The following is an 18,175-nucleotide window of genomic DNA, read 5'->3' as shown; positions in this document are numbered from 1 at the left end:
AAGCGCCTCCCTCAGACTTTAATGCTCTTTTCCTTTAGACCATCCACCAATTTGTGAGATAAACCCAAAAGCAGTCTAGACTCTGAGGTAGCCTTAAGGAGCCTTCTGAGATCCTTCTCCCCTCCCTACTTGTGTGCAGTGATGGATGTGTTGGCAGCCGGGTGTGCTGGGGCAAGTGGGATCACACTAAACAAATGGGACAGACACTGAGCTGCAGATGGGAGAGTGGCAGCAGGAAAGATGAGGCAGAACTCTGGACAAGACTTCATTTGCACTGTGGAATTATTGACAGGATTTTCTCTACATATAACCTAAGTGATCTGGCAGCATGTGAGTCAGTGATTTTCTAGAAATTATGGTAGCACATGGGCTGGACCTTCCTTTCTTGGACTGCACTCTGCTCTTACTGCATACAGTTGACACTAATGTTTCATGGTCTATCTTTGAAATTATTCACCATGGAGAAATAAAACCTGATTGCTGGATAAATGGGGGTTTATGAACTCTGTCTTTTGCTTGGGGGGAACACTGGCTTGTTAAAATTCATCACCTGATTCATCTGAACTTAAAAGTGAATTAATTCCAGTACTGGAGAAAAATAACACAATTAGGACGAGTTCCTTAACCTGGCTTTAAAAGCAAACATGACATGCTGTTGAGGCTGATGGCTAGATTTATGTTAAATTCACATAAAAAGCACCCCAGGAAATGTAGCATATGGCATGGCTTGATTGTAATATGCTGCCATGATTATAGTTGCTAAAGGTTTGTAGATAATTTGAAGACTCCATTTCCTGCTTCATTTGTCCCTGAATTTCTCCCCTCACACCCACTCTTATTTTTATTTAACACATTTCCCCTATTGCCTCAACAGAGCAGTAGCACAGATGACAGATAGCACTGAGGAAAGGCATCCTGCACTCTACCTACAGCTTGTGTCCATCATGTCACACACTTTTGCCAGTCAGAAATCTCTTGTAATGCCTTCAGGCAAGGAAATGCTTCAGCACTATTCTCACACAGAGCACTTTAGCTTGAAGTAAAATACCTTTAAAAGTAGGGTTAATAAGTTTCTTTTTTTTCTCAAGTTACCCAGTTATTTTGTTTTTATGGTAGCTGTAATGGCACATATCTTTTTGAAGTCACCAGGGGTTTCAAGAATACTGAAAATCCCTATGAATATTTCAAGATGATGCCACAAGAGAGAAGCTAGTGAGTTTTCCCACAAGGTTGTTTTTTTTTTTCAGGGAAAGAGGGTGAATCCAGGAAATTACACGCTGATACTAACATTAATAGGATGTAGCAGTAGTGGAAGTCAAGTCTTCAAAAGTTAGGAAATAAAAGAATCACAGTTCCCTGGATAAACCCTAATGTTTGCATAAGTTATGTTGCAACTTCAATTACACAGTCACATACTGTTGAGATGAGCAGCTATTCAATATTTTTGCATCCTCTCTGAACAGTACATGGCCCAAGGCTTTACTCAGTGAGTGCCATTCAGTCTGTTTCAGTTTTAGTTTCAGTTAATGGCTTCCCACTTGTTCAGATGGCATGGCAGTATGATTTATAGTATTAAAATAATATGGTCTGCTTTGTGCTTATTGCAGTGCAGGGACAGGGCTTCTCAGGTGTTCTCAGGATTCAGAGGTGCCAGTGCATTCACTCGCCTCCCATAACAGGTCAAACCCAGTAACCTGGTTACTAGTTCATATTTTCAATGTCCAGGTGTGGGTGTGAGCATGGAAGAATTGTTTTGGGCAAGGGTCCCTTGCTTGGGTGCTTAGTGAACTTCAGGATATAAAGTGATAATGAAAACTATTATTTTACTTTTGGGAAGGTCTTCTCGTAAGACATCTCAGGGGAAACAGAATCCTACAATGAAACAACAGTGTGATTGTGCTGGAATACCAGCTATACATTATGTAGTGGTGCAGGTAAGAGGTGTTACAAGGAAATACTTTAATAGGCATTAGAAAGTACCTTTATAGAAAACTGGAAGGAGCTTCATCCAAGAGGGATTTGTGTAAGTCAAGAAAGTGCTTGGCTGAAATGGCATAAATGGTTATATAGTGCTATCTGTATGGAAAGATGGGAGTAAAGAATTTGACACTCAGTTAGAGGTGATAGGTAGAAGAGAAAATCCAAGAACACCTGTCTCAAAAAGACATATAAAATAGTACATGTTTGATGTGAGAGGAAAGGGATGTCCAGTGAACTGCAGTAGAGAGAGCAGAGAACCTTGTCAAAGGTGACAGCCAGAGAAATAGCCTTTATCTTCCAGATGGAGGTGATTGAAGAAAGACTGAAATCCAGCTAAATGGGAGCCTTGATCTTCCAAAGGTCAGTACAGGTGCACAGTGCAGTAGCATCTGTGCCTGCATCAAAAATTTCACAAAATCTGACTTCTACAGACACAGTGTAATAGGCATAACTGCATAACCTGTGGTGCTAGCAGAATCTGCCTGCCTGCACATGCTGATGTGGACACACTCCCATTTTTCAGAGCAAACCATCCTGCCACAGGTACCTCCTGCCAGCATATGTACTTCAGACATGAGTGTGAGCAGCCCTCTGTCTGGGTAGGGGTCCCAGTAGCTGGAAGCACCCTGGATAGCTGGGAATTTGTAGCCTGTATTCCTACACATGTTGAACCCCTCAGTACTCTTAGAGCCAGGAAACTTGCAACACATCCAAGTGGCACTTAAGAGCAGCAGCTACAGCTCTGGTTGTTCTTTTTTGACCAGGGATACTTAGTACAGACAAGTTCATTTTGCTCTGTCATAAATTTTGAGATCTCACACATCCTGATCATAGGTCACTTCCTGGAAAGAAGGAAAAATGGTCTTCCTGCTCCTGAGATCTCTCATTAGTCTGAGGTTTGACTGAGAAGCAGATTCCATTTCCCAGCTCAGTCTCCCAAGTGGCTCCTGCAGCCAGTAAACTTGCTAGATAACAGGTTTGGGCCAAACCACTAAAAATCCTTCAGTCACCCTGGTAGTATAGTTACACATTTGCTCTCAATGGCTCAAACAAGGAGTAGGAGTCTGATTAAAAAAACACCACAAACATGATCAATTTCAGCAGAGCATATGTATAGTTGACACAACCCCTCCCAATATAATCTAGTTTAAGCTGCAGGGAGAACCAGTCCACCAAGCCTTTGGCATCCAGCTCAGCCAGCTGCTCTGTGGAGGACAGGGGCAGAGGAGACCCATCCCTGCAGCGGGAGATTCAGAGCCCGTGGGTGAGGTTGGCTTTGGAAGGGCTCATAAAGCGAGTTCCTGAAGTGCAGGGCTGTGAATAAGTCTGAGATCCCGAGCACGGCTGCTGTGCTGGAGCTGGCAGCAGGCACTGCTCTGCCCGGCTCCTGTTAGCAGCTTTCCAAGCACTTCTCAACTGGGTGGGGTGAGCACGTTTGCTGTAGTCACTGTTTGGTACACTGGGGGCAGAGGAGGGGAAGTGTAAAGTGTTCAAGAAGTCAACAGAAGAGGGGCATTCCCTGCTGCCTGCCCTCTCTCTGAGTGTCAGAGAGTGCTGTCTATTGATAAGATTTTATTTTTTTTTAAGCTCTTGGACCGGAGCCCTTGGTCTTGTCCCAGTTGCTCATTTCTTCTCCGCAGCAGCGGCATGGACCCAGCAGTCCTACCCTGGCTCCCTGCAGCCTTGGCAGCAGCCCTTGCATTCACTGCAAGCCTGTTCATAAGGGAATTTACATAGAAAATTGAAACAACAATAAAATAGGGCTAAATATTCACATACACTTACTGTCCTGCTACCAAGCAAGTGGTCTAGTCTTCCTGCAGATGCAGGAAGGCACAATTCTTTGCCCTTTCAAACTGCTTGTTGTGGTGCCTGTCACTGTCTTCTGTGGTTTGAACCATCATAGCTCAGAATGATTCTGACAGATCACTGAGGTGATGTAAAAATATGCTGCTTTTTACCTTCAATTATTTGTCAAAAAAATATTGAAAAGTCAGTGCCTTTCCGAGGCACTTCATTAATTTGTGTTCTTATTTTCTCTTGCATGCTGGTGGAGATTTCCTCAGGCTACACATTTAAGAGAAGCCTGCAAAGTGCTTGAGGGATCTGCACTTGAATCTTTTCATCTCCAGCCATCGTTAAGTGGGTCTTTGCTTCAGGCTGGCAGAGTTGGAGGAGCAGCACTGCAATGTTCTTAAAATATAACTGTATTTAATAATAACAAAGGAAGTATAAACTCACCAGTCCGTTCAGTTGCTTTTTATAGCAATGTTCCCCTGTTTCAAGCCTGCATCAGTGTAAAAGTGCAATCCTTAAATACATTTAATCTTGTTCTTCTGGGAGTCACATTTTCCAAGGAGGATCTCAGTTGCTAGCGCTTGATTTAACAATAGTTCAGAGTTGCCAGGGACAGGGAGGAGGCATTATTTTAAATTAAAATATATATATTAAAGAAAGAAAACAAAAATCCAGTTGGGATGAGGTTTTTTCATATGTGAGTACTTCAGAGATTTTGCTCTTTGAAAAAAGAAAGCAATATCGAGAGTGCAGAAAAAGTGCAATCATCCAATGTTGCACCTAATTAGCAGTGGGAAAAAAAAAATCTAGGCCAAGTCCAAAGCCATGGGAATTAAAGCTCATGCAGATTGAGATTCTGTGAGCTAACTGCTTGTCCTGAACCTCTGGAGGGCAAAAAAAGAGACTGCAGCATCCACCAGGTGTGTAGATGTGTTCATGGAATTCAGCATGGAAGAGGGCAGTTTGTGCCTTTAGTCTCAACTTGCTGAATTTAATTCTTCTCTTTGCTACAGATCCCTGTTATCAGCTTGGGAAACGTTTTCTATTTGTGCCACAGCTCCTGACCTGTGATGCAAAGCTGCATCCCAGGGTTCTTTGTAAGGTTAGTTTTGTATTCAAGAAGGTGCCTGAATGCAATGCCAGGACATTCAGACAAATAAATTACAGAGTGCAGTAGCTCAGCTGAAAGACAGAAGAGGTTCTCATACCCAAGTGCAGATTCTTCTTCACAAAACGATTCTTGCGTTTGTGATTGAACAAGGTTTAACGCAGGTACTACAAGCACTACTGTTGTCTGTATATAGAGAAAGATGATGTTTCTTTTCCTTTTCCTTAATTTTTTCATTTTCAGTCAGTTTAACAAATGTTTCCACTATTGGTGTCAGAAGCTGTGGTAGAATGAAAAACCAATTATATTTTTAGGAAATTCATAAATATTTACATTCCCATATGTACAGCAAAGCAGATGTCTGCAGAATACCAGCTGGAGGTGCAGCAGATGTGCTGGACTAAAGGGAAGCCTCTTGGAAAGGATTTTTCAGAGGCAACTTAAACTCTTCACCAGGGGTTTCAAGAAGAGAGAAATTAGCATGGAAATCTCAGGACATATTTCTTCATTTGTTCTGCAGCACTTGGTTTAGGGTGGTAAATGTTCCAGTCCCTAGGCCAGGCCTGTGCCATAAAGTGCCTTTGTGGAGGAGCTCACATATCCTTGGGAATTGTGTTAGAGCTGGCAGCCAACCTGGGTTTGCAGGAGCACTAGCACTAGAAACAGGAGGCTCATAAAACGTCTCAAAAGGAAACAGTTCTTTACATAAAGGGGACACTTCAAGAAAAAAAAAAAAGATGGTTCTGCAAACCTTTGAGAAGTTTGGGACTTTTTCAATAATTAATTTCCATAGTCAGTTTAGACTGATAAAAAACCTTCTGCCTGCACCAGTGAGCATCCTCAGCCTAATGCAGGCCTGGAAATGGTGCAGGGGATATTGCAGGACACAAGTACTTTTCCAGCCCATGCATGGGCTTGCATTTTTCACAGAAATAGGTTCATGATCATTGACAGAAAGACAGTCACTGTAAGTTTAGCTCTATCCTTTCTTTATGTGATAAGGAACAGGGGGTAAATAACAGGCCAAGAGGCTGAGGTGGTTTTGTCCCTTGCAGACATTCTGAGAGTACTTCATCCTCAGGGTGGTTGGTGTCAGTTTTAGGAGGCATGAATGAAGGAGCTTGCCTTTATTGTGGAATGCACATGATGGCACGGCTTGAATCCACAAGGCAGCAGAATTGCTGTTACTGGAAAGAAAATGTTCCCAAGCTGCTTCAGAGGAAGCAGAAGTCAAACAGGCCACCAGCAGGTCTTTGTCACCAAGTGATGGTGGTTTTGTTGGAAACCATGAGGAGCCAGGAGTGGACTCCCTGGCTGAGCAGAGAGAGGTCTTGGAATAACCCAAGGGTGATCAGCATTTGGAGCCCCAAAAAACAACCTGCATAGCTTAACAAGGAAGCAGTGCCCCCCGCCCTTATGTGTGCAGTACTGGGTTCCTCTGAAATGCTGATCTTTCTAGCACCTTCTTTGTATTTGCAGAACATCATCAAGAAAGTGATTGGACAAAAATTTGTATACAAGTTTGTCTCATTTCCTGAGATTTTAAAAATGGATCCACACGCTGTGGAAATCAGCAGAGAGAGCCTTTTGCTGCAGGACAGCGACTGTAAGATGCCTTTGGAGAGCAGGGATCAGCACAAGCACAGCTTGCCAGCACTGAAAAGCACAAGCCGTAATGAATATATCCACTCTGGCCTGTACTCCTCTTTCACTATCAACTCTCTGCAGAACCAGCCAGACCCTTACAAGACAATCAAAACAGAAAAACTGGAGAAGTCAGAAGGAAACACACCAGTTGAAGAAGTCCGGACTGTTATCAGATTTGTGACAAATAAAACAGACAAACAAGTTACGAGGCCCATGGTGTCGTTGCCTTCTACTTCTGAAACAGCAGCTGCCTCTGCTTTCCTCAACTCTTCAGTATCAGCTAAAATATCTTCCTTAATGCTACCCAACAGTGCCAGCATTTCATCTCCATCATCCTCCTCCTCCAGGTCGCCATCTCTGTCTCCCACCTCACCCCTCCCTACAGAACACAAGAGCTTCTTCCTTGACTCCAGTTGCCACGACTCAGATTCCCTTGAGCCTCTGAACCTCTCCTCAGGCTCCAAGGCCAAATCCCCATCTCTGCCCCCAAAGGCTAAAAAACCCAAAGGATTGGAAATCTCTGCCCCACCTATGATTCTCTCCAGCACCGACATTGGTTCCATCGCCCTCAACAGCCCCGCACTTCCTTCAGGATCCCTGACTCCAGCTTTCTTCACTGCACAGGTAAGGCCTGCCTGTCTCCAGGCATTCCCTCCATGTGGCCAAGAGTGTTAGTTCTGTGGATCTGTCACCATCTGATGGGAAAAAAACCCAACATATGGGAAAGAGGGAAACACAGCAGTGCTCTGAACAAGGGATGGAAAGTAGGTTTTTCCTAGGGTTTATTCCTAATTGAGTGTGGGAAAAGCCATCACAGTTCACAGACTGCCTGAAAGAATAAGGAGATGGGCAGCCATTAGTGAATGGATTATTAGTTCTAACCAGCCTTCAGATCTACAGAACAAACAGGAAAAAAAAAAAAAAAAAAAAAAAAAGAAAACCACAGGGGTTTTGTAGGTCACAACTTGAGCATGTGGGATATTGGTTAGATTTCTGTACTAGGTGTTGCATCCAGTTGAACTGTGTGACCTTTTTGTTAATTTCTGAATACAGAGCAAATTAAGTGGTTTCTAAGGCTCTGAAGTCAGTTTCAGTTTCTGAAGGTGTACAAATTCACAGAGTACTTGCCAGAGCTTCCCTTCAGTGCAGACCTACAGAATAACCAGAAGGCTATTTTGTTATTTTTAATAACATATTTGTGGTAATGTCAACAGTGAGTTCTCATTTTCAAGCTAGTCTATGAAAAAAAGCCTAGGAGTTCATAGCAAAAGAGGAAAATCATATAGATATGACTCAGTTTGTTCATTGGTGAGTTTTGTCTTCCAATACCACCTCAAAATTAGACAAAAAAATTTCCAAGAATAAAATTATCCCAATGTAGAACATCCCCCAAGTTCCTCAGCCCTGAAATAACAGCTGATGCAAATACTAGCATGGAGTGTAGCAAACCGGACAGTAAATAAATAAGATGATTTTTACAAGCCCTCACTCACCTCAGACTGCCTAGAAGACACATGGTATCCAAAATCCCATCACGTCTTCCCTGTTTGACATGTTGGATGCGGCAGCATTGTGTGCACTTGATCTGCTGAGCTTGTCAGCTGGCTGCAGAGTGAGTTTGTGCAGCTCAGGCACACCTGTAAGCCACTGAGATGCAAAGTTGTATCACCGAGAAAGAGCGGTTTGTGACACTTATCATTTTTGACATCATAAAGCCTTTAAGTGAAGTTGTGTTTGGCAGGAAGAACAGAAGTGTGGCAAACCAAAACTGAGATGCATTGACAAACTTATAACCTCTAACTGTGGTATAACCACAGTATTTTTTTTTGTAGTGAGCAAATCTGACAACATCAGATGCCAACCTGACACAGTGACAGTGTGACTTATTTCAAACCCATCTGCTGCTGCCCCAAACCACAGGATGAACAGAGATTTGTTTCCTCGTTTTGTAATTACTTCTTTGAATATTTAACTTCCTCATGCACCTATAAACTGGTGTATTTACTGCCCTGAAAGGTGTAGAAGGGAGTTATGTTGAGGACTGTGGCACTGCTGCAGTGGGAGGGATAGCTAAGGCTGTGATGAGTGCTACCCAGCTTAAAGCCATCACAAACCTTTTTTACAGGTTGTCCTATCACAGAAGAGGCATATGGTAACTGTATAGAGTAGTTCTCAGGTCTAATTATTTAAACTTTTGGTTATGCAGCAACATAGCTTTTATCCTCTTCTTTAGCCTTCTTTTTCTAGTGTGGATAAGAAGCACTCTGCATCCTAAACACTTGTCCTAGTGAATATAAAATGAAAACTACATATCAGCTGTATTCAGGTAACTGTAATATCACAATGCAAAATAACTTAAGCCATAATTTAGACTGGAAATCTGCTATCCATCCCATTATCCAAGGAAGAACATGTATCATATCTCAAATGTTCTCAGATTTATCAGATCCCAGTGTGAAACACCTGCTGCCAGAGGCAGGTGCAAACAGGATGTCTGCTCCAGGAGTGATGCATGTCCTGAGAAGGTCCTGCTGCCTGAGAGGATATTTCAAATGGCTTTCCACTGTCCCTGCTGGTCATGAGGAATACCCTCAGGGCAGAACGCTGTGAAAGGGCACATGATACACACAATCAGTTTTAGAACAGAAATGTATGTGTGACAGCACTTGCCTGCTTTCTAACAGCTAGAAGTGACAAGACTGTACTTACACACATTGTCACAGAAATCAGGACCCATGAGCATCATTGCTTAACATAATCCTCTCTGTGCAATGAATTCTCTCTATTTAAACTGTTCCTGTGCTTAGATTACAATGATGTTTTTAAAGTAGGAACTTCCCAATGGGTTCCACATCGAATACAATATGTATGGCTGCATGTGGGCAGAAAATGAAGTGACACGTCAATTTCCGTGGGTAATTTAGGGATAGCCTGTCCTGTGGTGGTGTTTACACTTAGGTTTCCTCTGGTGGTTTTAATGCTTGGCTGATGGCAATATTGAGAACAAGCCTGGGAGGCCCTGTGCTCTTTTTGCATTAACTATTAAACAGATTTGGAGGCTTGCTTTGGCTAGGTCTTCGTTCTGGCAGAACTTGCTGTTATTAGTGCTTTGCTCATCAAAGGATATGAGTTTTTGCTTAGCACTGTTTTAGGCTGTTAGTGTGCTTCCAGAGATGAATGGAGGGCAACTAAGTTTTTCAGGTCTCTCTGAAGACTTGCTTTGGCTGTGTCTATGTAGGAATAAACACCTCCAAGTCTTTCCTCATTATTTTTGGAAGACCCCCCCCCAAGAACTGCATTTTGAGTTCTGGATATCTGCAGCTTATTAGAGAAAAAATAAAGAATGGAGGCTGCTCACTGGAGCTCTTGATACAGTTGCCACAGTACTGTGTCCTTAGTTGAATGTTGTTGGGACTAGCTACTTACATCTTTGGTTTTAAGGTTAGTAGGCTCTTCTGTAAGTAGATCTGAGTATTTATCCTGACCTAATTCAGTGTGCTGTCAGTCTCATAAATCTCCACTGGTAGCTGCCTGCCAATGGAGCATCAGCTTGAAATGTGGCACAGGAAAGGGGCTCTTGCTGGTGCTGCTGGTTTCTTTCCCCATGAAAACACCATGGTCTTGGGAAGAGAATATTTGTAAAGGACTCTTGACATGTGCCTGCTTGTCAAGTGGTTGGTGTTTTTTTGACAAGAGCTGTCACTTGATGTGACCAAGACTTAGGTCTTCTCCTTGCCAGGCCTCCACCCACTCTTTGCCCCTTTTGTTGGAATACAGATATATCCCAACCCTTACTGGTACTCCTGTGACCTGCTGATTTACTGCATCAACACCTTTTGCTTTCCCAGTGATACCACAGGTTTATTGCTCCTTGGGACAATCACAGTTTCTTCCATGGGGTTTGGTGTGTCTGATCCACCTTCTTCAGCACAAGGAAGGTGGCAGGGTCCTTTCCCTGCACATTTCTCCACAAACCCCACTTCATCTGAGCTTCCCTAGCAAAACTATTCAAGAGCAGCCAAGGTATTTGTATGAAACAGCCTTTCAGAATCACCAGGATAACTTTAATGTTTGCTGTTCCTTGTCTTTCCCATCTCTTCTGCTGATGCCAAACTGTTTGACCCTGTTGTGAACTGCAGTGCAAGCGTGTCACAGCAGGTCTGTGTTCCCTGCACCTGCACAGAGCCCCAAACACCGCAGCCGATGCCTCAGGCACTGCTTGGCAGATCAATCTGTGATACCCAGAATGCAGGTGAGCCATGGCAGTGCCTGTGTGAGCCTGCTCTCTGCAGGGGCTGGCACACAGCAGGTGTGATGGGCCCTGGTGTCAGCAGCTCCCAAGGGAGACCCCCGGCTGCAATTGCCCTGTGTGGGAGTTTGTATTTCTGGCCTGGTGGGGAGCACCAGAATACAAGACCTGCAGGTTACTACAGGGAGATGCAGGTATTCTCTATCTTCTGTCTTCTTTTTGCATATTTTAAACTGTGGACAAAAGGATGCTCCAGTTCAGCAGAGCACTGAGGCCGTTGTTTGACACAGCAAAGCACATGCTTGCTTGCTAAGTGTGTACTCAAATTCCATTAAGTGCTTTACTAAGTAGGACTGATTTTGATAATTGGCATCAAGATTACTGGTGAGATTAACTCATTATGCCAAATACTTTTTTCAAAAAGTGCCACATGTTCTTTTGTGGCATGATAAAAATTATCCTGGATGCAGAATAATTCATATAATTCTTTCTTAGAATGAAGATTTGCATGTGCTCTAACTACCTCCCCTCGAATTGTGCTTTAAGAATGCTGAGGGCAATCCCAGCAGTTCTTGTGCATTGTGGCACTGGAGGGAGGCACCTCCGAGTTGGAAAAAGCCTTGGATTCTAAGTTCTTGCCATTTTGGTTCTTTTCAAACAATTAACTGTGCTCTCTGCAGTCCTCCTGGGCACCCAGCCCATATACCTGTCTCTCCCATGCATTGCCAGCTTCTTGAAACCTCTTCCACTACAAAGAGGCGCCATCAGGGGAGTAAACGTCAAAGGCCAGCAGTGACTCTTTCAGCTCCACACACAATTGCAGTAATGCTTCAAAAGCTGCAGTCAGGTCAAGGAATTGCTGCCCCTCAAAAGGTAAAAACTGATTCTGAAGGAGACTAGGTGGAGTTGGCAGGCACTGGGGCACACATAGTATCATTTTGTATCTTACACAGTTGCATAAGTATGGTTCAAATAAACAATAACTGTGCAAACAGAAATTAAATGAATTTGCATATGAAGGAATATTCAATGTGCAGGCAGGTGTCCAGAGACAGGATGCAGGGCTGGATGGGCAGCTGCTGCTGACCATGCTGTGTATCTGAATTCACTGGAAAATTGAGCTGTGTAAGGCTTTAAGGGTGGCGAGTGCTGCATGGAGCTGTAACTGTGAGCTGTGCATCATGGTGTGTTTTTGTCTTGCAGACCCCCAGTGGATTATTGCTGACCCCCAGTCCGCTGCTGTCCAGCATTCACTTCTGGAGCAGCCTTAGTCCTGTTGCTCCTCTGAGTCCTGCCAGGCTGCAGGGACCAAACACTCTGTTCCAGGTAGGTCTTCCAATGCACAGGTTTTACTGCTAAATGCACACATATGGAAGAGACATTGCAGGAACATCTCCTCACATCAATCTGGAGCTTTTCAAACAGATTAAGAAAATACAGGCATTAACAGGCACTTTTATAGAGAGGCCTACTTACTTGTACCCTCTTCCAGTCCTTGGCAGCACAGTCAGAACGTACAGGGCAGTGTCTGCAGCAGAAAGCACACACGTATGTGTGTGAAGGAAAGAGAAATAAATGCTGGATCCCAGAGAGAGCAGGTAACAGAGCTCTCAGAGCTGCAGGAAGAGAGTGCAGACCACTCAGTAACCAGCCAGGAGAGGGCTGGAACATGGGCTCTGGGAAAAACAAGACAGTTTGGGGCTCACCCAGTGAGGTGGGTGTAGGTTTATCCTTCTGTCCTAATGAGCTACTTCTCACTCAGAAGGAGAAGGCTCTTTGAACCCAAAGGTTCCATTTCCAGTTCTGCCAATTATCCATGTGTCCTCAGCCAAGGACATACCTCTGAGCATGACCCCACTGTATGTAACAGCAGAAAGGCAGCATTGTGTCCACTCTCTCCTGAGTATTGGCACAGTAAAATTCTCAAAGCTTTACAGAGATGTGGTAAATAAAAAATTTATTAAATAACCCAGGATGGCCACAGCACTCACTGCAGCATTTGCCTGAGGCTCAGGAAGAAGACAGTGGGCATGGTATTTGCAGCTCCAGCTGTAGCTCTGCAAAACAGATGATTCATTAAGTCACAGAAGAAATGACGTTATTCTGCTGATTGGCAAGGAACCCAGTGGCCGTGTGCACAACTGAAGGTGCAAGGACACCCCTGGAATGAACACCCCGACTGCTCTGGAGGGCCAGCACTAACAGAGGAGAAGGCTACTGCTAGACAGGTCCCTGGGTTACTCACTGAACCTTCAGGGAGACTTACTGCCCAAATCCAGGGCTGGGCGTTAGCTCAGGTAGTTGCTCAGGTACTGTCTGCACTGGGATAGTCAGTCTTTCTACCTCCAGCTGCACATGGAACTCAGGGCTCCTTATTTGTGTTTTAAATAAACTCATTAACCCCTAGTGGACCTTAGTTTTGCACACATGGTTAGAAACAGCCAGGCATTTCATCTGAGATGTGCCTGCGCTGAGACCTGGAATGAGCTTGTATGGACACATGGTGGCCCTTCCCTGGGGACTGAAAGTGAGGAGTGGCCTTGGCTTTCCCTTCTGAGAGACCCAAAGGGCCTTATAAATGACGTTTGATTCAAACAAAGGCCACAAAGACAAGTTGTAGAGCACAAAGGCTTATTTTAACAGCAAATAGGAAAACGAAAACCACAGCTGAACGCTGGCCAAGCCTACTAAGAACTGATGGGTCAGCCAGTGTAGGTGTCAGGGTAGAGGTCTCCTCAGGCTGCCTGCACAGACCAGCCCACACTCCATGCACACCCAGGGAAGAGCTTGTAATTAGGTTCTGTGTTTTAATGAGTCTTGGCAGAAGTGATGGAAGCACTTCCTGAGGTTTGTTGTGGTTAAAGCAGAGGTATCAGCCAGTTCAGGCCACATCAGGATAGTACCAGACCCCCTGCAGCACCGTGCTGCTCAGCTGAGCTTTACAAGGACTGGTGGAAGACAGCTATCACCAACTACCATCTGAGTGGAAGAGTAAACTTGTTATGAGCACCTTATTACCTGCACGTGGAGGGCGTGGTTACACCACAGTTGGCTGTCAAGGACTGATCTGATACCAGGTAAAAACACACCAGATGCTTGAAGTTGTTCAGCTCTGTCTCCCTCAAGCCAACAGAAACCCAGCACAGCTCATGGAGCTGGGCCTCGAGGCCAGATCAGTATCTAACACTGGGATAATTCCTGCCTCATGCTGCAGCAAGTTTATTCCACCTACTTGCTTTACGTTTTCTCAGGTCAGATGTTAAGAACTAGTCAATACCCACCACTGCAGGCAAGGTGCAGTTATAATGCCATTGTGAACTAGGAATTCACAGCTTCTGTGTTGGATAAGTTTTTTTGCACAGTACTTCTAAAGCAGCAGGTGACAATAAATGACAATGCATTCTGCTTCACATGCTGAATGGTGAAGCTAATTTGTAGTTTCTGTGTGAATACAGAAACTGTGATTACTTGAGAGTAATTTTCCCCATGCTTTGTATCCCCACAGTTGTACTTTTTCTGCCCTAAAACTACATCTCAACTTTCACTTTTGCCAAACTCTTTCCTGCCTAAAAGAAAGACAAAAAGGATGTATTGTAATGAATAGTGTGTAGACTGAAAAATATTTTTGGAAGCAGAATGGATGGCAAAGATTCTTCTGTAGTGTTCACTTTTCCAGAGTGATGATAAATGTATTATGTCATCTTTTATTTAAAAAATAGCCAGTAACAGATCTTTATATCCTCATGCACTTACAAATTATTCAGGTTTTGTTCTCTATCTTGCATTCTTAATGGCTGATGCAGGCATTTGGTAAATGTCTTACTGTATAGACATCACAACTCTTGAAACCATCTGGAGCCAGTTGCTAATGCTAAAATCCATGTACTTCTTGGGCTGAATGTTTTGAGATAAAGAGTAATTTTTACCTTTTGGCCTCTTACAGTTTCCAACTCTGCTAAATGGTCACATACCAGTGCCACTCCCCAGTCTGGACAGAGCCTCTTCACCAGTACTGCTTTCTCCAAATGCTCAGAAATCCTGATGATGCCTCATCACACCAAGGATGTATTGGTGGATTTAACACTTCATTCCTATGGGCTAGTTTTTCCTGTGTCATGAGAAAGGACATTGTGAAACCCTTTATTACTTTGGTTTGCACTTTTCATTACATGGATAATCTACTTTTATTATGTTAGCATTTTTCAACAGTGTTTATATATAAAAGTATATATAAATCTGTTATGCATTAAATGAATTGTAATTTTTTTATATCATAGCTCTCAAGTGTTGAACACTTCTGTTGTTGATGAAGTACTCTTCTTAATGGATTGCAACAATGTATCTAACAGGGATGTGAAGCTTCTTTTTAATCCCTTTTTCTGCATATTATGCATTGCGCTTGTGTAAACTATAACCAGCTGTGCCTTCTTTTGCATAAAGTCATGTAAATGATTTATATATTTTCTAGTATTAAGATAAAAAGTTGAAAGGAAAAAATGAGTATTGAACAGCCCTTTGGTAGTATTTCAGTATTTTCTCCATGGATAGGCCATATGATGCAGTGTATTAATGTAACTTTGTATTAAGTGCTTTCAAATTGTATAAAAATAGCCTTTTAATTTTTCTTTGCTGAAGTGAAAACGTAACCCGTGTTACAGCCAGGAGTTGTAGTTCAGAGTAACAAAACCACATTTACACATTTATGCCCAAGTTCTGTCAAGTTGCAACAGGGAGGAACTGGGTTGTGTATGTTCATGAGATAATTCCAGCTTTAGAGAGTACTTCTGTGGAAAAGGAGACATTGCTTAGAATTTATTTGGCCTATACTTCTTATGAACCGTCAACATTACAGCTGGAAAGAGTGCAGGTAATCTCTGTCCTCCCAGGGAATGAGGATCATTCCCAATAATTTCCAGGTGCTTTGTTCAGCTGTGCCAAGTGCCTTCTACTACTTCCCTAGAAAGACTATTGTAGCTACTCAAGCTCTGAAGGTTACATTTCCCCTTCCCCCAAAGCTGGAAGAGTTACAGGTCTGTAAATTGATGCCTGGTGCTTGCAAATAGGCAGAGACTGTACATGTAGGATGTTTATGTATAAACAGCTGAATTCTGGATAAAAAAACCAGCACTGTGTTACTATATACTTGCAACTTGAACTTACTGGGTATGTCCTCTACTTTGAGGGGATGGTTTAGTCATATAATATCAGGTTAGGATTAGGCCAGACTCCCTGGCACCACAGACTCTAATCCTGGCAGGGCTGATGCAAATCTTCAGTTTCCTGAGGTGGCTAAATTGGCTTGCAGGCAGCTTTACTGTGTCCTCGGTTTTTCAAGATGAGACCTTAAAAGCCAACCCCAAATCCAATCCCTGTTTGTGACAGGTCATTTGAACCTTAATTTTGCTTTCTGGCCGAGCAGCTGGCCACGGTCTGTTCTTTTTGAAATGTATGCGGTGAGTTGTCTGCTGATTTTCTGCTTGGATGCATTTCAGTGATGATGTGTGTAGTTATTTGTAAAGTGCTTTTGGATCCTTCAACCTGAAAGGTGCTAAATAAACATTTTATTAATGCAGTTCTGATGTTGAAAAGCCATTTTTGGGGCAGGGGTGGTTGACAAAAGACAGCAGGAATTTCCCTCAGGGTTGCACAACCAAAAAACTACTCATGAGTTCCACTTGCAGTGATAAGAACTGGCTGTAGCCATGTAAGTACCAGCTGATAAAGACAGCAACTGAATGCCAGACATGTGGAGAACGAATGAAGCACTTGGGACTTCATTTGTTGGACTCAGCATTTCAAGAGCTCAAGATGTGCCACCCCACGGAGTCAAAAAGAGAAGATGAACCTATGCAAAATTTATGAGTGAATGCAAATTTTATACAGAGTAAAATCAGAATAGGTTGGAAGAAAGGGCAGTGTGTAACTGATGGGATTGACAAGGTTAGTGAGATAAATCACCAGGGCTTGCAGACTGAACATTTCTCTTCCAATGCATTCCTCCCAGGTACATGGAATATTTTACAACAAGTTTTTTTACAATTTACAAGAAGAGGCAATTATTTCATACTAGAGAGCTGACACCTGACTCATTTTTAAAAACCCATGAATACCTACTTACACCTATAAGGCATGAACAGCAGCACAGAGTCTTGTCTTGTATGTGCCACTGTAGCTAACTGGAGAATCTGGCATCAAGGCCATATTTCTCAGTATGAGTTTAAAAAGATGAAAACATTCTAGTATGGAATATTACACTGCAAAAAACCAGTGACCATGAGCAGAGGGGTGTGTGACAGAGAAGAGATACTAAGAAGTACCTGGATTCCCATGATTTTATTTCTTCCAAGGTTTTACTATTAATAAGGCAGATCCTTTTTCTTCTCCAAAGACTCAACACAGCCACAGTTTCCCTCGCACCCTCCAGTCCTTAAATTATTTTGAACTTTTTTAAAAGATAGCAGAAAACAACAATTCTGGGACAAAATCCTATTTGAAAAATTTACTGGAAAGGTTCTGAGAGAATCCAATAAAACAATGGAAAACAAACTGGGAAGATGTGCTGTCTTCTCATCTTTGAGAGAATAAAAATAGCAAGAGAACACATCTGCTAACTGACTTTTCAATTGAAAAAAACAGGCTGTCAAAATCTGCCTTCTAAATCAGTCAATAATATGGAACAAAAGTTTTTGCTATTGGGAAGTATTTATACAAAAGTCCAGCCTCTCAAGTCTAACACTTATATGAGACACTGGACTGTTATGCCTTATGCTTTGAAGAAAATATTCTATTGGTAATCTACTGAATTTTACTAACAGCTATTTTTTTAACTGTAGAGAAAAATCCAATAAATGTTTTCAAATAAATACTGTGGAAGTGTCAATATTTCTGTGGCATGGAGAGCTCCAAGCCAACAATCCTGGGGAACAAAATGGGAGTTATTATCTTTTCCATATTCTTGGTAGTAATTGCAATTTGATCATACTTGGGGATTTAGTACAAGATTTGCACTTTATTCATGCTTCAGCAATACACAAGAAGTTACCCAGTTATAGAAGTTGGGTGCACAATTAGGGTATGTTTGGCTTACCTGCACCTTGTTCCTTCAGGAAAGTGAGTATCCCCGAGAAGGGCCACAGCTTTGCCAAGAGCTTTTGCACACCCTTGGCCCTGGCACAGGTAAGCAGTTTCCGTTCTACAGAAAAATTCCAAGGTGGGGAAAACAGTGGCAGGTGATAAACTATAGCAAAGACCTTATATCCATGATGACAAGAAAGAATGATTTGTTTTGTCTGACTAAAACTGGTCTCATCAGACAGGCACTTACCCATCTGGAAATACCTACCAAAGAAGTAAAGAACTGTCAATAAGGTTTCATTTAAAGGGGAGGTGGTCCT

General features: G+C 42.8%; 1 protein-coding gene across 2 annotated transcripts in view; it reads left to right on the top strand.

Annotated features, from left to right (window-relative positions):
* ELK3 (ETS transcription factor ELK3) overlaps positions 1 to 16,532 on the top strand; it is a 35,711-nt gene extending 19,179 nt beyond the window's left edge. The window contains exons 2-4 of one of the 2 annotated variants that reach the window (XM_083859256.1): positions 6,365 to 7,156; positions 11,985 to 12,107; positions 14,725 to 16,532. In XM_083859256.1, coding sequence (XP_083715382.1) covers positions 6,434 to 7,156; positions 11,985 to 12,107; positions 14,725 to 14,823 — 945 coding nt within the window. In that variant the 5' untranslated portion in view covers positions 6,365 to 6,433 and the 3' untranslated portion in view covers positions 14,824 to 16,532. The remainder of the gene's footprint in view (positions 1 to 6,364; positions 7,157 to 11,984; positions 12,108 to 14,724) is intronic. The other variant, XM_083859255.1, reaches the window with a different exon arrangement.
* The last annotated feature ends 1,643 nt before the right edge of the window (positions 16,533 to 18,175 follow it).

Source organism: Zosterops lateralis (assembly GCF_965231275.1).
Source record: "Zosterops lateralis genome assembly, chromosome: 4".
NCBI lineage: Eukaryota > Metazoa > Chordata > Aves > Passeriformes > Zosteropidae > Zosterops > Zosterops lateralis.
Note: the sequence above shows the minus strand (reverse complement) of the source record. Positions and strands in the feature narration are given on the sequence as shown.